This window comes from Phascolarctos cinereus, unplaced genomic scaffold, assembly GCF_003287225.1.
Source record: "Phascolarctos cinereus isolate Bilbo 61053 unplaced genomic scaffold, phaCin_HiC Scaffold_5;HRSCAF=322, whole genome shotgun sequence".
Lineage (NCBI taxonomy): Eukaryota > Metazoa > Chordata > Mammalia > Diprotodontia > Phascolarctidae > Phascolarctos > Phascolarctos cinereus.
In genome coordinates this window covers 16331070-16355087 of record NW_027555958.1, presented here as the reverse complement: position 1 = coordinate 16355087, position 24018 = coordinate 16331070, and the positions used below count along the sequence as shown (strand labels likewise).

Here is a 24018-nt window from a genome sequence, read left to right as displayed (position 1 = left end):
AGAAAATATCTTATTTGCGTAGGTAATTCAGGGCAAAAACAACAATAAAACAATAAAACAACACCATTTATTTACTTGTGGATATTTATTGTTAGCACTTTGAAAATTGTTTGGGCAATCATGTTGGTGTGCCCCAATAATGTAAAGTGTGGCACAGCTTCATCTCGTTCACCCCAAAGCATTGAGGACCTCATTTCTGGTAAGTCTGGAGAGCAGGGGATATACATAGGGCACACGGTGTTCATGTTGCTGCAATGTTAAGTTGACTCTTATCCAAGTTCAGGAATCTCTCCCTCTAAGGCAGGTTTCCTTAGCCTTTTTTTTTTTTTAGTGTGTACTGGATTCCTTTGGCAGTCTGGTAAAGCCTTGGACCCCTTCTCAGAATAATGTTTTTAAGAGTTTAAAATAAAGTACATACAATTACAAAGGAAACCAAAGGTTAGTGAAAAATGAAGATGTAATTTTTTTTCCCATACAAGTTTATAGACCCCCTGAAATCTAGCACATGGACTTCAGGTTACGAACTCCTCCTCTAAGAGAAGACAAAAAGGTATACTTCTGTAGTCACCAGATTACCTTGAAGAATCAAATGCTTTTTAAAAACATGGAAGAACCTCAGTAAAAAAAACAAACAAAAAGATATGCCCCACTGCCTCACCATCATGTAATTATATCAAAGGCTTGTGCTCAAGTCAAAGGTCCCTTGAAGAATTCTGCAGGTCTTTTTGCAGCCAGTTGCTGGGAACCCTCACCAAGAAAGAGGAGATTCTAGTCTGCTTCTGACCTCCCACGCTTGCTGAGATGACATCTGTTTTCAGCAACATTGCCTAGTTCCATGACTTTTACCATGACTTTTATTTCGTCTATGCCCATGGGGCCATGGCTTTTCTTTCTTTCTTTCTTTCTTTCCTTCTTTCCTTTCTTTCTTTTTTTCCTTCACTACTCACCAAATGACATGTTAAATTTGACCTTTCCTGTATTTACTACCCTCAATTGGATGGGCATCCCAATAAAGCACATGCTCCATAGTCATTCTCCAATAGCCTCTTCCCATCTACCTATGATCAAATCTTTCCAACCCTAATTTATTGAATTAAGGTTACCAAAGACGTCCCAAATCTCCAACCTAATGACCTTTTAGTCTAGTCTTCATTCTTCTTGATTTCTATGCAGCATTTGACAATATCAACCATGTATCCTTTCTGGATGCCCCCTCCTCTGTTGGCTTCAGCAGCTCTCCTAGTAATTGTCCTATCTCCTTATGCTTCTGTTTCCTTCACTGACACCCTGCCTTCTTGACCATCTAAAATTTTCCCGAGTCGTGTGCTTGACTGTCTATCACTTAAACAATCACTTCTATACACGTGATCCCAGATATTTTTCTGTATCTCTGACCTTCTTTTGGGGCTCCAATCCTACTTCTCCAGTGTCTCCTAGAGCCAGACAGGACAGGACATCTCCATCTGGATGCCTCAGCCACTAGTTCTTCAAAACCAACATACTCCAAACCAAATTTATTATCTTTTCTCTAAACCAGTCCCTTCTTCCTACTTCACTCTATAGTGGCAATACCATTTAAAACATCTGATGTTTCTCTTCTTCTCACTTCTCATCTCCAGTCAGTTGCCAAATCCCATTGATTGCACCTCCCCGATCTCATATACATCCCTTATTCTCCATTCTCTTTGTCACTGCCCAACTTGAATCAATGAGCCTGTGAGTACAGGCTCTCATTTAACACTCATCTGTATTACTGCAACACTGTCCAAGAGGCTTCCAACCTCCACTCTCTTCCCCTTCTGATTCATCCTTTGTATTGGCCAAGACCCATCTTCCTTGTGCATAAACCTGTTAATTTCATTCTCCCATTCAAAGATCTTTGATGACTCCTCATTGTGTATTAAGTCAAGTTCAGACTCCTTTGCCTGACATTCAAGGCCTTCCACAATCTGCCAACACTCTACCTTTCCAGCTTTCTCTCATTCTGCTGCCTTCCATGTATCTACTCCCTGTTCCCCAGACATGTCTTTGTTTGTTTGTTTCACGTTCTCTGTGTTTCAGGTATCTTTCTTCTCCATCTTTCAAAGCTCAACCCAAACTTAGGCTTTTTTGGTGAAGCCTTCCCTGATCTCCTTGTTGTTTTGTGTGGGCAGCAGGGCTTACAGTTGTCAGAGTTGTGTGTTCTGCAGTGCCCAGCACAGTGTTCTACATACCATGGAGACTCATAAATGTTGATTGAGTTTAATTAGCCACACTCTTAATCCCATCAAGCCTCCTCAACCTCGTAGTAATTCTGGATTATTCACTCTCCCTCACCTTCTGCCCAGTCAGTTACCAGAGTCTTCTCTTTCCCCTCTCAGCCTCTGGGACATTAGTCTCCTTGTCTCTTCTCATACCGCAGCCACCCCAGAAGAGGCCTTCTCACTTCTCAGATACAGCCTTTTAGTTCCTCTCCGTTGTCTGGTTTGTCTCACACAGCTGCCAAATTGATATTCATAAAGCTGAGGCCTGACCTACTCAGGAAACTCCAGGGATTCCCTTTCGCTGGCATAAATTACAAAGGGAATGGTTTGACTTTTAAAATTCCTTTATAATCTAGAACCAACTTAACTCTGCATACTGATGCAGTTATTCTTCCACACGCACCTTGAGTTCTGTCCCAGTTGGCTTCCTTGTGCTTGTTCCGGGGAGGCATAGTTGGTTCCCCCTTCCCTGAAGTTATTTTGTGTTGATTTCACATTTATAACATCTACTAGTCCGTGTTCCTGTTTCAACTTCTCCCTCCTCCCCCAGTAAATGTACCCTCCTTGAGGGCAGGGAATGTTGCATGTTTGTCTTTGGACGCCTAGCAGGATGCTTGGCACATAGGCACCTTTACTTAATAGATACTTGCTATATGTCAGAATAGAATGAATGACCAGGGAAGAATTCAGTGGGCTTTTCAGTATCCTTCCCACAGACCCTATTCTCACATTCGTGGCTCCCAAGATTGAGTTAATTTTTGTGGTTGCCGTCTTACATTGTTCACTCCTATTGAACCTGGTCTAGATAATTTCTACAGGAACTTTTGCCTACCCACACCTCTCTCCACCTGTTCTTGTATAATTAGTTCTTTGAATCAAAGGGTCGGGTGTGAAATATGTGAGGGACAAAGGTCATCTTACTATGTTCTCACCATAATTGCAGACTATCAATATTTTTAATCTTCATTCTGTCATCCAGTGTGTTAGTTATTCCTTCTAGTTTTGTGTCATCTCTAGAACTGATAAGTAGACTCTCAATCGCCCCATCAATCAGCAGGTATTTATTAAGCACTACCTGTGTTCTTGGCACTGTGCTGACAGCTGGATATAAAATCATGAAATTGAAGTAGTCACTGTCCTTATGGAGCGTACCTTGTGCTAGAGAGAATGCGACACAATCCCAGTCAAGATCTATTCTAAAGAAATATATAGTAACATGGGGGGGCGGGTGGGAAGGATGTGCTGTTAGGAAGAGGAAAGATCTATGGAAAGGAATATGAAGATGAAAAGGAAAGGTGTGAAATTTGAACCAAGCCTTGAAGGGAGCCAGGGGCTCCCAGACAAAGATGGAAATATGGAAAATAGCAGGGCCCCATACAGATTCTGTGGTTCACTGAACTAGAGGTCTCCGTCCAAGTTATCACTGACCCATTAATGAAAGAATGAATACGTAGGGAATTTGTTTTGCTTAACTATAGATGTTGGTAATAGGGGTTTTCTTTTTCTTTCTTTCTCAGTATGGAGGAGGGTAATGATATGAGAACTAGAGAAGGCAGATCATTTGTTTGAAAATAAAATTTAAAAAAAAAGCATGAATACAAGCATGCATACACGAATGACTAACATTTATTAAGCACTTTTGTGCCAAGCTGAAAGGAATTAAGGTGGCCTAGAGAGCTGATCTTGGAGTCAGGAAGATGTGGGTCCAAGCTTTGCTTCTGACTTGTGCTGACTGGGCAAGTCACTTAACCTCTAAGCCGTTGTTGTTTGTCCTTTATTCTCAAAGAAGACCATGACAGCAGAGAGGTGATGCCATGACATGCAAGTGAATTGGATTTAAGTGAGGCAGGGCTGTGCAAAGTCACCAACCTCACTTTCTTCTTTAGAGCCACATGGGTCCAATGGCCAGATACAGATCAAGACAACTGGAGATGGCCCAGGATGCAGTAGGAGGCCTTGGCCTTTTTAAGCTAAGGTCTTTCCCGGGTTTCAGCTTGACTGAGGCAATGCCCAATTAGTGATTAAGGCTAGGTAAAAAATGAGGTAAAGAATGGCCTCTTACCTGGGAGGAGAAGATTCTAAGGGTTTCTGGCTAAAACAGAAACAATTGCTATTTACCTTCATTCTGAGGCTTCAGGACGGTGACCAAACAGTGACCAAGTGGGGCTTGGCCTGGGACCTACTGTTGGCCAGTCAATGAGAGTCAGCATGATTTGGGTTTAAGGCATGGTCCTTAAGAAAGAAATCTAGCTAAATGTTGGAGAAGATGTGGGAAAATTGGAACACTAATTCATTGTTGGTAGAGTTGTGAACTGATCCAATCATTCTGGAGAATAATTTGGAACTATGCCCGAAGGGCTATAAAAATGTGCATACCCTTTGACCCAGCAATAACACTTCAAGGGCTATGTCCCAGAGAGATCATACAAATGTGATAGGACTCACATGTACAAAAATATTGATAGCAGCTCTTTTTTTGTGGTGGCCAAGAATTGGCAATTGAGGATATGCCCATCAACTGGGGAATGGATGAACAAGTTGTGGTAAATGAAAGTAATGGAATACTATTGTGCTGTAAGAAATGATGAGCAAGTGGACTTCAGAAAAACCTGGAAAGACTTATATGGTCTGATGCAGAGTGAAGTGAGCAGAGCCAGGAGAACATTGTACACAGTAACAGGGACATCTTGTGATGACTAACATTGATAGACTTAGCCCTTCTCAGCAATGCAAGGATCTAAGACATCTCCAAAAGTCTCATAATGGGCTATCCACATCCAAAGAAAGAACTATGGAGTTTGAATGCAGATCGAAGCAGACTATTTGCTTTTTTTTCTTCTGATTTGTTTTTTTTCCCTTTTTTCTTATGGTTCCTCCTATTGGTTTTAATACTTCTTTACAACATGACTAATGTGGAAATATGTTTAATAGGAATGTATATGTAGAGCCTATCATACCATCTTGGGGAGGGGGGAGGGGGAGAAAATGGAAAACTCAAAAGCTTATGGAAGTGAATGTTGAAAACTAAAAGTAAATTAATTAAAATTTTTTTAAAAAGAAAAGAAATCTAGCCCAAGATACCTTGCTAGGTTTCAGCCATCAGAATTTACATTCCTTTGGGTAGAGCACCCACAGGTAAGAGTATGAAACCTGTGGAAAGAGGGAAGGGAAGGGAAAGAGAGAGGAAGGAAGGAAAGATGGAGGGAGGGAAAGGGGGGAAAAGGAAGAGGAAAGGAAGGAGGAAGGAAGGAAATCATAGACTGCATTGTTGGAGGGAGTTTTTCCACCTGGGATTCTCTATTCCAGAGATATCAGGGGTCCTGACTTGCTTTAAGTATACAAATACAAGGGGGGGGCATCTCTGCCCTCAAGGAATTTACATTCTAATAGAGGAAGACCACACTTAGGGAAGGAATGGCCAGAGAAAGGTGTGTGTTCAGGTTTGGGAAGTCTTCAGTCTGGGATGACTGGATGGAATGTGAAACATTGTCTGCAGTAAGCTAATTCACTTATTTACTCTTCAGGGTATCTTGGCCCCAGGGCCTGAGTTCCAAAACCCAGTGGATTACATCCCCAAGGCAGGGAGGGTCTCAATAGGTCTGTCCCCCCCCAGGGGTTCAGAGGATGATGGGGGTGGAGGGCTGGAAGGAGAGTGCTTAGAGCTGGCTTGATATAGTGGGCCCTGTGAGTTTGCACTCATCAATCAGGGTAACTCAACCCCAGGGCAGGAGTTTAAAAATTGAGTGGGTTTTCCCCTGGGGTGGTCTTCTTGCACAGCATCATTTCAGAGCTGAAAGAGCCCTTCAAATTCTTCTAGTCAAGACATCGCCTGAGATGTCATTGGTCCTCTTTGAAAAACAAAGAGTGAGCAACAATCCAGCACTTTACAAATAAGGAAACTGGTCCAGAAGGTTAAGTGACTTGTCTAAAGTTACAGAGGAAGTGACAGTTAGAATTTGAGCCTTCATTTTCTAACTCACAAATCATCCTGCTTTCCACTCCACCAATTTGATGAGAGTGTATTGTGAAACGTCCGAGTTGTTTTGATTTTTATAGCACACGGGTTCTGGAATGACTCTCCAAGCTTTCAGGGTCAGGTCAGGTCCCCAGAGGGCGACTGTTGTGTGTCCTCTCAGGGTTTTGGATTGCCTTTTCCAGGAAAGGCTCACAAATCCCTGTATTAATATACTTCCTCCCCGTAATTGTGGGTTATCAATTAGTTAGCCAGACTTAGCTTTTAGAAGTGGAATAGTTGGCACAAAACCTTCCTTTTCTCCCACATCTGTGCCACAGTCTTATAGTCCAGAGGAAGATGGGGTCAAGCTTAGTGTTTATGTGGCAAAGAGGACAAACTCATAGCTCCTCAAAGTCCTTTTGCTGAAGCCTTCAAGAAGCTTCCCTGTAGGTACCATGTGGATGTTCTGCTGGGGTCCTTGTAGCCTTGGCTGCCTTTCCTCTCCGTGTCCACATGGTCCTTGGCTCCTGATATGGAGATGGAGGATCAGCTTCCCATGCATCAGCAGCATCAATAGAACACAAGCCGACTTTCTCGTGTAGTGTTGATGACGTCTTTGCCATCCCGCAGCTGACTGAATACGTAGGGAATATCAGATCTCACTGAGCTCATTGTGTTTGTTGAGTAGAAAAGAGCATTTGATTCAGCTCAGTAAAGTTATAATTCAGTACAGTGCATCTTCCTTAACGGTTCTCTTCCAACAAAGTGTGTCCTCATTTCGGAGTGGGGGCTAGGAGAGAGTATCTCTGAATTTGGTAGTGATGGTAAAACGGCCTCTTTTGAAGGGGTGGGACAAATGAGAAAAAGCCTGGGCTTTTCAGCTCCAGTGAGACTTAGGGTGGGAGCATCTGTGCAGAGAGTTTTACTTTTCATCCCAGTCCGTGTCCTTGCCTGCCCCAGTGAAGACCGCACTGGACTGACTGTCATCGCTCTGGATCGCTTCAAGTCAACTCAGTTTATGCATAGCCTCTGCACGTGTCTGTTCTCTTGGCTCTGATGTGTCTCTTCCACAATTAGTCCCGTTGTTTGGCTTGGCCTCCTGTTAACAGTCACTGAGAGCAGAAGCAGCCTTCAAGAAATAGCTGCAGCCTTGCTTAGAGTTGTTGGCTCCTTATACTCATGTTTCCAATTAAGCATCAGCTGGGTTTAGACATTAATGGCTTGAATCCAGGAGGGACCTATTCTTTAAAAAAAAAAAAGATTAGTTTTAATGAGAGAAGTATTATTAGTGAAATTGAAATTGTTCATTTTACTTACCTGCTAAATATTTTATCCATGGCAGCTTTAGCAGGACGTTTCTTGAGACTTTTCCAAGTTGAGCAGAGGAGAGGTCTGCAGACCTGCTGATGGAAGCATATTCTGGGAGGTGATCTGCTTTCCTTCTTCCCTGTAGACACATAACTTTCATAAAAGCCAACTGGGAAAGTTCTCTTGCTGCCACACTATTAGGTGCGTCTCACCTCCTCAGTGCTGATGGAGCCACACAGACCAGTGATAAGGACAAATCCTGGACAGGTGAGCTGAAAACTTCCATAGTGTTCTCAACAGTCTGGTCATCAGCCAGTGCTGAAGCCATTAACTGCATACCTCAGGTTGAAATCAGTCCCTCTCTAGCCAAATTTCTAACTGAAGAAGAGGTTTTGAAAGCCATTAGGCTCCTCTCTTGCGGCAAAGTGCTTGGTGCTGATTCTATTCCAGCTGAGATTTACAAGGCATGGGGTCCACTGCTCATACAGAAGCTGACTGCAATCTTCCAAGTTATATGGCAAGAGGAGGTTATCCCCTAGGAGATCAAGGATGCCTCCATTGTCCATCTTTATAAAGGAAAGGGAAATAGATTGTCCTGTGACAATCACAGGGTTCTCTCTATTAGTTATTGCTGGCAAGATTCTTGCCAGAGTCCTCCTTAACAGGCTGATCCTTCACCTGGAAGATGGTTATCTATCTGAGAGACAATGTAGCTTCAGAATAGACTGAGAAACAGTCAGTATAGTGTTTGCTGCTCAACAACCCCAGGAGAAATGCCAGGAGCAGAACAGAGGTCTGTATGCAATGTTTGTCCATCTGACCAAGGCTTTTGATACTGTCAGTCATGACAGCTTGTGGAACATCATGGCAAAATTTGGTTACCCAGAGAAATTAATTGGTATTGTATGTCAGTTTCATGATGGCATGCTTGCATGGGTTATGGATAATGGACAATGCTCTTGTGTTTTTCCAGTCACCAATGGAATGAAGTAGGGCTGTATGCTTGCTCTCATGTTTTTAGCATGATATTTTCAGCGATGCTGTTGGGCCCCTTCAACAAGGATAAAAACAGTATCAAGGTCAGCTACCACACTGATGGTAAATTATTTAACTTGAAAAGGCTACAAGCCAAGACTAAAGTGGAACGAGAGTTGATGCATAACTTTTTGTTCATCGATGATTATGCACTCAATGCAGCCTTTAAGGCTGAGATGCAACAAAGTATGGATTGATTCTCTGCTGCTTGTGCTAACTTTGGCCTAACAATTAACACCAAGAAAACAGAGGTTCTCCACCAGCCAGCACCACATCATCCATACAAGGAATCATTGGTTATAGCAAACGGAGAAATTTTGAATGTTGTGGATAAGTTCACTTACCTTGGCAATATACTTTCCAGGGATGTCCACATAAATGATGAGGTCAACTCATGCATTGCCAGAGCTAGCTCAGGGTTTGGGAGCCTCTGAAAGAGGAAAGTGTGGGAGAGAAGAGGTATTAGACTGCCCACTGCAGTGAGCCTACAGAGCCCTCGTGCTGACCTCTTTGTTCTTTGCCTGAGAAACCTGGACAGTATGCCAGTGCCATGCCATGAAACTGAATCATTTCTATTTGAATTGTGTTAGGAAATTTCTGAAGATCGCTTGGCAAGATAAGGTACCAGGCACTAAGGTCTTTTCTTGAGCTGAATTGCAGTACCTCAAAAGAAACATGAGTTGTGCAATTTTAGAGCCATCTCAACTCCAAATGTTCATATGGACTATTTGTGCCTGACCTATGGTAGAGCCTTCCGAGCTTATACTGGCCTGATTAGCCTCAGTCAGACACACTATACCTTGCCCCCAACATAGTGATGTCACTTTGGTCCTCTTCAAGCACAATGGACAACCCACCATTAAGTAGAGATTTTAGACATTGAAAGCCATGACCCGTGGTGCCTTCCTCTTCTGTGATCCCCACAAAGCACAAAAACTCCAGGTTACTCAGCAAGTTACTGACCAATTACTCTGTTGCCTTCTGCTCACTGTTAATCTCTTCACAGAATATAGTTATGATGTCTCTCAGCTATAACTCCCTAGGGAAACCCAGAAGTATTGCTCCAATTTGCAACAAGGAGATGTCTAATTGGACTGAAGAAGCCTCAGTCATATTCTCCCTCTGTGCTCTTCTCAAATTGGTAGACTGAAGGGCTGATCCCATGGGAAATTTTGTCTACCATTATCACATGACTTGTAAAAGTTTCAGCTATTTCTTACTAATGAGACACTTAATGGATCCCATCTGAAATGCCTACAGCTACATGTTCTATCTTGGTTAAATGGCATACTCTCTGACCTGTATTTTCTAAAATGGGAACCTCTACATATACAAAATGCCACACTCTAGAACTCTCAGTTCAGCTTGTTCAGGGAACGGTATTTCCAAGTAGAGAATTATGAACAAACACATTTGATGGCTTTAGTTGAACCACATGGGCAAGACATTTATGAGTTAGCCTAGAAGAGGGCAACCCAGGTGGTAGAGGGCTTTGAGATCATGGTGCATGGGGATTGGTTGAAGGAACTGGGCACATCTAGCTTAGAGAAAAGAAGACTGGAGATGGCAAGGACAGACATGCTGGCTGTCCTCATGTATTGAAAGAGCTGTCATGTTGGGAAGATATTAGATTTATTCTGCTTGTCTTAGAGAGGTAGAACCAGGAGCAGTAGAAAGAAGTGGTGAAGATGCCAATTTGGGCTCAAAGTTGGGGACAAGTTTCTTGGTGATGAGTGCTGGTTCAGAGTGGACTGGACAGCTTTGGGAGACTCTGGGCTCCACCTCCCTGATGGTTTTTAGATGAGATAGATGCCATTTATCAGACATTCTAGAATTGGGATTTCTTATGGGTATGGCTTGGACCAGAGTACTCTCAAATTCTATGATGCAATGATCAATCCATGGATCAGCCATACAGCGAAGACCTTTGGAGATCCCTGGGATGATGGAAGGTACCAGAAAGATATACTGAGAGTGAGAATAAACCCTCAGGGCAGGAAACAGAGTTTTAGAACTAGGCTTATCTAGACATATTCACATAGAGGGAGAACTATTGTCAATCCCAAGTGGAATAGAAAATCACCCACCTCCTTTGAGCTCTAGGCTTCAGTGTAGCTAAAAGCAAATCAGCTCAGATTCTAATACTACTCAGGCTTTTATGAAAATGTTGGTAGTGGCAGAATTTCAGATTGGCATTGTTTCCTACAAAAAGTGACCTTTGATTTACTTAAATTCTTCTCAAATATTGCATAGAAATTGATAGCTCAAAAATGTTATAAGGAGAGTCTGGAAAATCTATCTACTTATCAAAACGCTACTACTGGGTTTTTTAAAAATGGACTTTAAATGCTGATCATAGCTAAGTATAATATCCACTCTGTTATCCTTTTAAAAACAAAAATATAATTGGTTACAGTTGTCATGTGGACAAAAGCTTTAGGGAGAACCACAACCCATAGAAATGCCAGTTTTGTTAGGAGGGTCTATTAGGGCATTCTTTGCTATAATATGATAAAAATTTGGTCCAACTAAGACAGATTTTTAGAAAATTATCCCAAGAAGATTGACATAAAGTCAAGACAGTGGCGCTTTCCTTTTCCTGGGATCCATTTGGTTTGTTTCATTAATCACAGATCCTTGACTTTTTGTTGGGGTATCTGTGTGTGTATTTGTGTGCAGACACATGTATGTGTATGTTTTTTACTTTCTTGGTAGCTCTGTTTATAGCAGTATTACTTCCTTGGAGAAGGTACTCTCTGCGTCTGTTAATTCACTTTGTTCCAGGATCACAAGCAGATAGGTATCTAAAAATGCTTTATTATGATGTGAGTTAACTTCCAAGGCATGAGCAAATATTTTGCTTTTGGCTTCCTAGTCCTTGTCTCAATTATTAAGGAATAGGTAAAATAGCAGAAATTTGGAGGATACAAAATGTAAATTTTTAGAAAAACATTAACTTTTATAATTGTAAAAAAACAGTTGAGCAGAAACCTTTACAAATTTTCTTTCTGTTCTATTATAATGTGGTGGCTACTTGGCAGCTATGAAGAAAGATAAAGAAGGTGCCTGGCAGGAATGGTTTACTTTGCCCTGATATGTCACACCAGCTTTTTATGTGTAGACTAGAGACTATGGATAATTAACTAAGTAGAAGAATTCTGGGCACAGCTAGGTAGCTTAGTGGATAGAGCATTGGGTTTGGAATTAGGAAGACCCATCTTCATAAATTCAAATCCAGCCTAAGACACTTTCTAACTGTGTGACCCTGGCAAGTCACTTAGCCCTTTTTACCTCAGGTAGTTTCCTCATCTGTAAATGAGCTGGAGAAGGAAATAGCAAACCACTCCAGTAATCTCTGCCAAGAAGACCTCCCAAATGGGGTCATGGGGAGTAGGACACAACTGAAACAACAAAACATGACATGGCAGCAAAGTCCTAGGTCTGCTTGGAGAAGGTACCTCTTAAAAGCTTGGAGGGTTTAGCTGAGTCTGGGAATTGCGTTTCAGTGGTAATGGTATGTGGGACTTTCTGAGAGTGCTGATAACACACAGGAATTAGCCTTGGATAAATGAGCAGAACCTGAAGTAGGAGGAGAGGGTGGTTATAATTATTGTAGTCTCTTGGGATCCCATTAATCCCCGACTATGAGAGGCTGTCAAGGGCTCTTGGGTGGCTGTTCTGTTTATGATGGGTAACTCCCAAGCTATTGTCGTCAGCTTGTAAGAGCTAATATTTCTTGTTATAGAAGAACTTAATGAGAAATTTTGTGCCATTCTTGACCAAGACCTCTCTGGTATCCAAAGAGAAACAAACATTTTTACTGGATGATTTTAATGCCAGTGTTGAAAGAGATTCCAAACTTGAGTGGAGTTATGTTCAAGGAAATGAGGAAAAGGTTGTTTAAAAAAACCCTTACATTGTTTTCACTTGTTTTACATCACTCTCATTTCTGACATAGCCTTCTCCACACACCGAGAAAGCTATCCCTTGTAACAAAGAATTTTTTGTAAAGATGAAGAGAAGAAAATGGTTTGGTAAAACTAATCAAGCTATTAAGGGAGTCTGACTATATATGCAGTGTTCCATATCTGTGGTCTCCTACCTCAGCAAAGAAAGAATGGAAGTACATTTTTGCATCTCTTCTGGGACAAACTAGATCCTTACAATTGCAGAATATTCCAAGTTTTGTTTTCATGTGTGTGTGTATTTTTGCATGTGGTTGTTCATTTCATTTACATCATTGTGGTCATTGGGTATATTGTCTTCTGTTCCATCTTTCTTTACTTTGGATCAGTTCACATAAGTCTTCCCGTGCTTCTCTGAATTGTTCAGAAAATCACAAAAGTGAATTCCAGTGACAAACTCTTTTTTGAGCAAATGTTACATTGTATTCTTCTTCCATAAAAAAGTGTAATTTCTGTTCTCTTCTTCCTTTACATTTTTCCACCTTCGTGATCACATCTTCTGTCATGGCTTTAGTTTTCATAGAATTTCATTGTTGGAAAAGACCTCAGAGGTCAGTTAACCCTAATTGGACTGAATAGGAATTCCCTCTATGATATCCCTGATGAGCCATCATCTAGCCTGGTCTTGAAGACCTCCAGGGATGGAGAACTCACCAGCTACTTGACTCACACGCAGCTAAATCTTACACTTCTTTCATGTGGATCATTGTCAGTCTGAGCCACCCCAGCCCTTTGCTGAGGCAGCTGAGTCTGAGCTTATATTTAGTACTGTACACTTAGCCACCTTCAGTTTCATTCTATTTGACCCTAGTCTGTTTAGAGTCAGGGCAGTTTAATGGAGACGGCCCTCGCGGAGTCCGGAGGCTGGTTTTGAATCCCATCTCAGACACTTAAGTTACTTAGCTAGAGCTCCAGCTTCTCCATCTGTAAAGTGGGGGTCCTGAGCTCACAGGGCTGTTGTGAGGAAAGCACTTTGAAGACCTTGGATTGTATTTAAACATGAGTTACAGTTGTTTTGGGATCTGCATTGATTCTGCATCTAGCAGCTCCCTATCGTTTCCAGTTTGGGGGAGAGGACTCTACTGTGACTTGGCTAGGGAAGGCTTCTGGGCCTGGGCGAGGTAATCTTTGGGACTCAGTAGGAAAAGGATTGATCAAAAGAGAGGTGCTCTATGAACTGAGAATACAGGTTAGTCTAGGCCCTTGTTATTTTTCCTACTTTAGTTTGGGCCTGATTGGGTTCGACCTCATTACAACAAGGTGGCCCAGAAATGAAGGAGTAGGATGGGTGTTTTACTGGGAGGGGCAGGGTCTGGCTCGAAAGCCCATCTGGTTGTCAGAAAAAAAGGCTAATGGTTAGAACTATTCAAAAGTGCATTGGGATATCTTGTATGGAAGAGAGTTCCTCCTCTTTCAACTTCATCCATGAGAGGCTGGATGATTATTTTTGGGGATGTTGTATCTGGGTTGGGTCTAGATAGCTGCTGAGGCCTCTTCCAGCTCTAAAATTAGGTGATTATATGGCTTGGAGGTATTGATGAGCAAGGTTGGATGGGGACATGGAAGGGTCTAGCTGGATATTAGGTGGCAGTGGGGAGTCAGGAAAGGGGGCAGGGCAGGAATACCAGATGAGAGAGCAGGAGCCATGGACATGTCTGGAGCAGAGAAAAGGTTAAGCTAAAGAAACCAGCTGTGTGCTGATTATTATCATTATCATCATCATCATCATCATTATTATTATTACGCTGTTAAAAATATTGACTAGGACAGAGATTAGGACACGTCTCTATTGGGTTTCACTAGAGGCCTTCCTGAAAGTTGATATTATCCCATTAATGATTATTATTTGGATTTGGTCAGCTCATTCTGAATCTATGTAGCTGTACTGTCACCTGTCCCATATCTCTCCATCTATATGCTGGGAGAGCCGGCCAGATTGTTTAAAAACAAAACGCATCAGCTTTACTAAAATAAAGGAATATTCTGTTTATGGCATTTCCCAAATCTACTAATGAAGTTAACAATATCAAAACTGAAAATTGAGTTGTTCTGGTATAATAATCTATCCAGGATGAAGCCTTGCTGGTTCTCAGTGACTACTTCTTCCTTTCTAAATATTCATAAACCATTTCTCTCATAAAATGATCAAAATTATGTGAATAACCAAGCTTGTAGCTTACAGTTGCAGGCCCCTTTCTTCCTTTTTTTTCAGAAAATAGGAACCACATTGGCCATTACTAGTAATGCAACACCTCTTCCACTCTCTGTTACAGCCTCTCATTCACTCTGATAAAAGTCCAGGAATCGTGACCCTTGGGTCATTTAATACTAAATGTAGAATGTGGTTCATCTGGGTCTGGTGACCTGAATTCCTTGTTTGAGCCTTCCTGGCCTAAAGTTTATTCCCTTTGGTAGAGAGAACAGAGGCAACATGAGTGCTGAGTAGTTGTGACTTCTTTCTCTTGTTTGTCATCATTATCCCATCTGCTCCCAGTGATATCAGGACCATCGATTTGGAGCTGGACCTGACCCTAGAAGTCTTCATCATCCTAATTCCCTCATTTTACAGATGAGGAAACTAAGGGCAAGCGAGGGGAAGCCATTTACTCAAACTCACAAAGGCAGCAAGTGATGGAAGTGGGGTTCTAGCTTGGGTTTTCTGACTCCACCTCCAGGGCTGTTTCCGCTGTGCCATGTGACCCATTCTTCTCCCCAACACAGCGCCCAAAGCCTTTTTTGTCATACTTGAATCTCCTCATCAGCCTTAACTCTTTAAGACTATTATAAATGGTAATACTGGTGATGATATATTTTTAAAATATTTGATTTTTCTCAATTACATGCAAACAAAATTTTAACATTCACTTAAATTTTTTTTTAGTTTCAAATTCTCCTCCTTTCCCTCCCTCCTGTCTTCCCTTCTTGAGAAGGCAAGCAATTTTATATAGATTATACATGTGGTGTCATGGAAAACATTTCCATATTAGCCATGTTGCAAAAGAAAATGCAAACCAAAAAAAACCCCAAGAATAATAAAGAAAGTAAAAAAAAGTGATGCTTCAATCTGCATTGAGACTTCATCAGTTCTTTCTGTGAAGATGGATAGCATTTTTCATCATAAGTCCTTTAGAGTTGTCTTGGATCATTGTATTGCTGAGAATAGCTAAGTCATTCACAGTTGGTCATTGTATAATATTGTTGTTACTTTGTGCAATGTTCTCCTGGTTCTGATCATTTCACTTTGCATAAGTTTGTGTAAGTCTTTCCAGGTTTTTCTGAAAGCATCCTGCTTGTCATTTCTTATGTGACAATAGTCACATAAGAATCACGATCATATACCACAGTTTGTTCAGCCATTCCCCAATTGATGGGCATGATGATGCTATTTTTATAGGACCATACTACTCTTAAAGTCATCATCTCTTACCTGCTTTTGTTTCCATCTTCTGCACAGAAATATCTTTAAGGAATCTCAGTTGTTTAATAAGTTCCCTATGAGAATCCATTTCAGTCTCTTTAGACATCCTCTCTTTTCTTCCTCACTGTAATAATTTCTGGTTGTGTCATTAGAATTGTATTCATGGAGCTCCTCCTCTAGAATTTCAGACTAAGGATACTATTTATACTTTCTTCATAGTTTTGGGAAGAAATTTTCTTAAGACTCAATATAATTGGAAGGACAGTCACTGTTCATGGTTGGGCCATGCCAATATAATAAAAATGATCATATTACCTAAATTTAGTGCTACAACAATTAAACAATTAGGAGGTTACTTGACAGAGTTAGAAAAATAACAATACAACTCTTTTGAAGGTACAAAAAGTCTAGAATCCCAATGGAGCTAATGGAGAAATGAATAGGAAATAATGCTTCCAGACTTCAAACTCTATGTTATAAAGTAGTAATCATCAAAACTATTTGGTACTTGTTAAAAAAATATAAAGGTAGATCAATCAGTGAGATAGACCTAGATAAGAAAGAATTAGAAAAAGTCAAGCCCAGTAAGCAACCCAGTGTTAAACCTCATGAACATAACTTACTTGAGGAAGGGCTCTTTATTTGATAGGAAATGCTGGAAAACTGATAAGACAGTTGATTAGGTTTAGACCAGCATCTTATTCTATATGCCACAGTAAGTTCCAAGTGAATATGTGACCTAAATATCAGGTCACATGATTTTAAAACTGGAGCAAAATAAAAGTGCCATTCATAGCTACGACTAGGGAATAGAGAGAAGTAAAGATGGTGAAAGATAAAAGAGACAATTTCACACATATGAAACTGAGAAGTTTTTATACCAATAAAATTAATGCATGAATTTTTGCATGAAATATCTCTAAGGGTCTGATATCCAAGATCTAAATTTCATGTAATTCTCTCTGTTAAGACCTAGATAAGAAGTCAATGGATATGAACAAATGGTTCCCCAAATGAGAATTAAAACATTAACAACCATATGAAAGATTGGGTCAAGTCATTCATAATAAGAGAAGCACAAATTAAAGCCACTCTGAGGTTTTCCCCAGCATGCTGTCAAAGGCGGCCCAAGACAGAAATAGGCAATGTTGGAGAGACTGCAAGAAGGTAAAAAGCATGAATGCCTTGTCTATGGAGATGTGAATGGACCCAGTCCTCCTGAGAAGCAATTCTGGACCATATTTTTAAAAAAGTGACAGCCTTTCATAAACTTTGGACCCTGAAAACCTGGCTCCCATAGAGAAAAGATGTATGGTCCAAGTTACTTGGGCAAGTCACTTGATCTTTATCTCATTTTCCTCACCTTGGAAATGAAAGAGAGTGGATTATATGGCCCCTGAGCCTCCTTCCAGCCCTTGGTGCCACGATTCTCAAATGACACCTTATATATTTGGTGGCTTTTTATGGTGCCTGACATTAGCTCGCAGTCCTCAGAAGGATGGACAGCAGGAGGGTGATTCTGTGCTTGGGAGTCAGGCTGTAGAACAGCATGGAGCGGGTAGGGATGGCTAACAAACAGGCAGTGCCAAGAACAAGGGCAAACTTTACCAGTGCTTTTGCCAGGGGCCAGCCCTGATCACACAGCTTACCTCTCAGTCATCAGAAGACCTAGAGTCAGGTCTTGTCACTTAAATACAAATTGTGTTGACTATGGGCAACTCACTGGCACTTCTGGACTTCTGTTAAGGCATAAATGATCTCAAAGGTAATTCTAGCCCCAATACAACGTGGGTTACCTGTAGATTCCTTCATCTGCACCATACTTGTCGCACTGTGCCCTAGTGATAAAGCAAAGGATAGGAGTATTTTGGTTTTAAAGAGTGGTAAATAGAATTATGTGACTGATAAAAATCATGATCAATAAAATTAACACTAGAAGTGAGACAGTGGTAAACAGCAGGGGTATGTGTGTGTGTGTGTGTGTGTGTGTGTGTATGTAGGGAGGCTGTCTAGGAACCTGGATGAAATTAGGTTATTCTATGTGCTTTTGAATTCAGATTTTAAGAGTGGAGTGCCCTTGGTTTCTTTATCCATTTTCACCCTTTTCACTTTTTTTTTGGAGGTGGGGCATGACCTTGATTTATGGAAGCCATTTTCAGCTCATTAAAAAATTAAATATCTGGAGATAATGATTTGATGAATTAAATTTTTTTTTTCCAACTCACAACTCATTTCCTTGCCAGAAGCCTCGACTAAAAATCTCCTCATAGTGTAGCAGCAATATTTGGACCTCTCAGACAATAGGGGAAAGATCCTGGTGTTAAATGTTTATGTTAATCCAGATGTAGACATTATGTACAGATAGAGCAATTCATACTGAAAAGTGTTTCACCAGATCCATGGTTTTTTCTGGAAAAGCAACAAACACTAGGGGTTGAAACTAGTTTGAACGTCTTTGAGACCTTTTCATGTGTTACAAGGGATGTGTTTTATACTGACATTTGCTTGAATCACAGCTACAGCATACTCTTCTCTCTGTGGGAGCCGGGTTTTTCTGTATCTCTTGTGGTAGCCTCTTAAAAATAAATATTATGAACATAATAAATATAATATATAATATGTAACTAGTATTACATGTAATAGCATAACTTGCATCTAATAATAACTAGCATTTATGTAGCTCTTTAAGGTTTGCAAAGGGCTTTGAATAGTCATGTCTCATTTGAGCCTCACAACAACTCTATGAGGTAGTTGATTTTATTATCTCTATTTTTACAGATGAAGAAACTGAGCCTAAGAGAGGCTGTGTGACTTGCCCAGTATCACGCAGCTAGGTATCTGAGGCAGGATTTGAACTCTGGTCTTCCTAACCACAAATCCAGCACTCTACCCATTGTGACACCTAAATACATAAGAATGTTCCGGGCTTGAATTTATTCTCTGATGTGTGGTATAGATGTTTGTAAGTGGTTCAGTGTCTCTTTGACTTGTTTTCCCTATCTTTGAAATAGAATAACCCCTACTCTTTTGGTCCTTTTCTGTGAGGATGATGGAGACAGATGCTTTGTAAGTCCTACTGAGCTCTGCAGAGGATGGGGCTCTCCCAAATGTGAGGTTTTCCTCAAAATGTCCTTGATGTGTTCTTTTTTGTGTGTGAGGCAGTGGGGTGAAATGACTTGCCCAGGGTCACACAGCTAGTAAGTGTCAAGTATCTGAAGCCAGATTTCTATTCAGGTCTTCCTGAATCTAGGGCAGGTGCTCTATCCACTGCACAGTCTAGATGCCACCCCACCCCACGTGTTCTTTGGTTATCCTTCGGGGAAGGAGGCTTTTGAGTGGTGGTAACTACTAAAGATCCCAGCCTGTGAAGTAAATGCTCCTCAAGATGGCTGTTCCTGGTGGTGGTCATCATAGGAATGATGGTGATGAGGGGAAGCAGTAGGGGAGAAGTGGAAAGATTGGAGTTAGGGAACCTGGATTCGAATCCTGATGTTGCCTTTATGACCTTGGACCAGATTTATCCTTCTTTGGAACTCGGATTCCTCTTCTGTAAAATTAGGTGGTTTGACTGGGTAATTTCTGAGGTCGCTTTCACCTCTAAGTCTGTGATCTGACAATGATGATGAAGATGTTGATAAAATTAGCCTCCATTTCTGTAGCTTTTTATAGTTAATTGTGCTTTACATTTATTGCCTCATTTGATACTCATGGTTTAGTAGAAGGCACTGCTTCTGGAGTCAGGACCTGGGTTCAAATCCCACTTCAGACACTACCAAGGTGACCTTGGACAAGTCACCTAAACCTCCCTGGGTCTCAATGTCCTCATCTCTAAGATAAAGGGCTTGGACTGGATGGCTTTTGTGTAATATGGCATTTCAGGACTACCAAATTCTGAAGCAGGTGTTATGGTGGTTGGCTTAGGAAAGTGCCTGTTTGACATGTAAGTTTCTTCTTCCCCATAGGAACTGGTGCCATCATACCGTGACAAAGATGGTGTCTTGTCAAGTACAGAATGGGTCAGAAACAGTGTTCCAGAGGGTGTACCAGAGCTGCCGATGGCCAGGACCATGTACTAACCTAGTCAGGTAAAAGCCTTTATGTTACCTCTCTCTCATTGTTCCTTTTTCCTTTGAATTTTCTGACTCAAGCCTCATGGAGAGATGATGCTTTTCATGGGTCCACTGAATATGCTCAGTTCTAATTTTGTTAGCTAAGTCAACTGGCAAAAGCTGAACAGAATGGTGTTTTTGCATTGGGTATTAGTGATTATTATTATCATATCATGTCATATTATTAATACAATTACATTAGAATTATGAGTTAATAATAGTAGTTGGTATTTATATAGCACTTTAAGGTTTACAAAGCACTTCAACAGCTCATTATGCTTTAGATGTGAAATAAACCTAGAGGAAGCTGCATCATTTTGGCATGGTTGATGAATATAGATGTCATGAAGTTGTTTCTGTCTTCATGTCTGTATTTGTCTTGGGTCATCTGTGTGGGTTTGATCATGTTGTGGTCTGTCCCCTCAAGGATAATGATGTGAAAGGATGGGTTATTTTTATTTTCTGTTTTTTTTTAAATAAAATTTTTTAGATGTTTTCTGTTTCTTACATCACCATAGTGTCCCACGTATCCCTCTCTCTCTTCGTCCCTGAGAGACATCCCATATGATAGATAGTGGGGGGGGGATTTTAGAGGGGAAAATCAGCAAAACTGAGCAATGCATTGAGAAAGTCTGAAAACTTGCAGTGTCTAACATCTGTAACTCCCACCACCGGGTAGGTTAAATAAGAGTGTCTTCTCAAAACTATTCGAGTTCAACTTGACCTTTGTAATTTTGTTACATTTACATTTGATTTTTTTGTGTGTGTGTGTGGTGGTGTTTTTTCCATTTACATCGTTGTAGTTACTGTGGATATATTTTTTTTTTTGGCTCTGCTGACTGAACTTTATATGAAATCATTCAGATCTTTCCATGCTTCTCCATATTTATCACATATATCATCTCTTACAGCACAGAAGTATTCTATTACATTTATATAACACAGTTTGTTTAGCCATTCTCCAATTGATGGACATCTACTTTTTTTTCCAATTCTTAGCTATTACAAAAAATACTACTATAAATATTTTGGAGTATATGGGGACTTTTTTCTTATTGATGGCTTCCTTGGAATCTAAGCCCAGTAATAAGAGTCTCTGGTTCAAAATGTATGGGCATTTTTATTCACTTTATTTGTATAATTTCAAGTTGTTTTCCAAAATGATTGTACCATTTCACAGCTCTACCAACAATGTATTAATGTGCCTATCTTCCCACAACCCCTCCAATATTGGCTGTTGCCATATTTTGTCATTTTTGAAAATTTTCAGGGTATGAGTTAAAACTTCAGAGTTGGTTTGATTTGCATTTCTCCTGTTATTAATGATTTGGAACATTTTTTCATGTGGTTATGAATATTTTTCAGTTTGTGTTTTGAGAAATGTTTGTTTATATTCTTTAGCCATGTATCTGTTGGGGAGTGACTATTAGTTATTTACATGTGTGTATGTGTATGTATAAAACTACATATATAACTCTATAACTCTCCCTCTCTCTATATATATGTATATCTATGTGTGTATGTATATATATATGTGTATGTGTGTGTGTATGTATATATATATATATAGTTTCTATATCTTGGGCACCAAACCTGTATCAAAGAAATTTGATACAAAGATTTTTTTTTCCATTTGACCACTTCCCTTCTTATCCTGGATAAATTCATATTATCTGTGTGGAAGCTTGCAAATAACATAAGTAATTTATTTCATCTTTTATAATTGCCTCTATCTCCTGTTTGGTTAAGAATATATCTTATCCTGGAGAAGAAAAGACCTAGACGGATTTAGGTATTGCAAAGGCTGTCATATAGAGGCAGGATTTGTTGTGTTTGGCCAATGGCTAGAAGTTACAGAAAAACAAATTGAAGCTTGATGTTAGGAAAACATCCTGACCATGAGAGGGGCCCCAGAGTGGGGTGGGCAATCTCCAGAGGTGGAGAATTCCCCTCTTGGGAGGTCTTCAAACAGAGCCTGGATGACCACTTGTTGAGTGTGTGATAGTGGCGATTCCTTATGTGTATAGGTTAAGCTAGATGGCCCTTTCTACCTCTTGTAATTCTGTGACATATACACATGGATGAGATCACAGACCTATTCAAGTACATAAAAGGCACTGGGTTATCAGGCTTTGAGTATGCATGGGATTTTTCTATCTAGAAGTTATCCCTTTTTGTGCATCCTCAGTCTCTTCTTCTGCATCAACTGCTTCCCATCTGCTTACAATCATTCTCAGGTCTCCCAGTTCCTTTAAAAAAAGCCTTCCCTTCAGAAAGCTGGAAAATAATTTTCACAGCCAATGTTTCTGATAAAGGACTCATCTCTAAAATATAGAGAGGACTGAGTCAAATTTATTCCCCAATTGATAAATGGTCAAAAGATATGAACAGGCAGTTTTCAGGTGAAGAAATTAAACCTATCTGTAGTCATAAGAAAAAATGCTCTAAATCACTATTGATTAGAGAAATGCAAATCAAAACAGCTCTGAAGTACCACATCACACCCATCAGATCAGCTAACATGACAGAACAGGAAAATGATAAGTGTTGAAGATGTGGGAAAATTGGAACATTAATACATTGTTGGTGGAGTTGTGAACTGACCCAACCATTCTGTGGAGCAATTTGGAATTATGCCCAAAGGGCTATAAAACTGTGCATATCCTTTGATCCAGCAATACCACTACTAGGTCTGTATCCCAAAGAGATCATTAAAAATGGGAAAAGGACCCACATGTGCAAAAGTATTTATAGCAGCTCTTTTTTGTGGCAGCCAGCAATTGGAAATTGAAAGGATGCCCCTCAGTCGGGGAGTGGCTGAATAAGTTGTGGTATATGAGTGTAATGGAATACTATTGTGCTGTAAGAAATGATGAGTGAGTGGACTTCAGATAAACCTGTGAAGACTTACATGAACTGATGCTGAGTGAACTGAGCAAAACCAGGAGAACATTGTAAACAGTAATAACAACACTGTGTGATGACTGGCCTTGACAGACTTGGCTCTTCTCAGCAATGCAGTGATCTCGGTCAGTTTCAAAAGATTCAGGATGGAAAATGCTGTCTACGTCCAGAGAAAGAACTATGGAGTCTGAATGCAGATCAAAGCGCACTATTTTCTCTTTTTTTGTTTTCTGTTTTTTCTTTCTAGTGGTTTTCCTCTTTTGTTCTCATTCTTTTTTCACAACATGACTAATGTGGAAATATGTTTCATATGATTGTACCTGTATAGCCTTTATCAGATTACATGCCAACTTGGGGAGGGGGGAAATTTGGAACTCAAAATCTTGTACAAGTGAATGTTGAAAACTAAAAATAAATAAATAAATGAATGAATAAAATTTTTAAAAATTAAATAAAAGTAAAGCCTTCCCTTGACACTTCTATTCCATCCAACTCCCACTGTATCTCCCTCCTCCTCTTCATTATCAAATATCTGATAGAAGTTGCTTATATTTGATTACTTTCCTGCTTCACCATCTATTCTCTCTTGAACCCTGGAAAATCCAGCTTCTGTCCTGACTTTGCTAAAAGAGCTCTTTCAGGGGTCCCCAATGACCTCCTAATTACTGGATTCAAAGGCCTTTTTTGATTCTTCATCATCCTTGTTTTGGGCACCATGCTGATTGCTCAAGATACAAAGGAACTTACTCTAAAAGGGGAAACACTCTGTAAATAAGTAGGTACATAGAAAATTCATACATAGTAGATAGACAGTAGCTTTAGTGGAAAAGGCCTTATTTAGAGGACTCAGAACATTTGTCAGTAATAACTGTAAAACATGTTCACTTAGTGACATGTAGGTATTGCTCTTATTATCATTATCATTATCATTATCAGACAGCTCTAGGTAACTGATTGCAAGTTCATTTTGTTTTCATATAGAAAAGAACTTCAGGCTCTAAAGATGAAAGTGACAGCCCACATCCCAATGCTGTCTACAGATGGAGTTTGTTGTGATCCCTGTGCTTGCCCTGCGTTTATC

General features: G+C 40.3%; 1 protein-coding gene across 2 annotated transcripts in view; it reads left to right on the top strand.

Moving 5' to 3' along the window:
• Positions 1 to 24018, top strand: part of COL26A1 (collagen type XXVI alpha 1 chain) — a 267961-nt gene that overhangs the window by 35716 nt on the left and 208227 nt on the right. For both annotated transcript variants that reach the window (XM_021005767.2, XM_021005766.2), the window contains exon 2: positions 19887 to 20009. In XM_021005767.2, coding sequence (XP_020861426.1) covers positions 19887 to 20009 — 123 coding nt within the window. The remainder of the gene's footprint in view (positions 1 to 19886; positions 20010 to 24018) is intronic.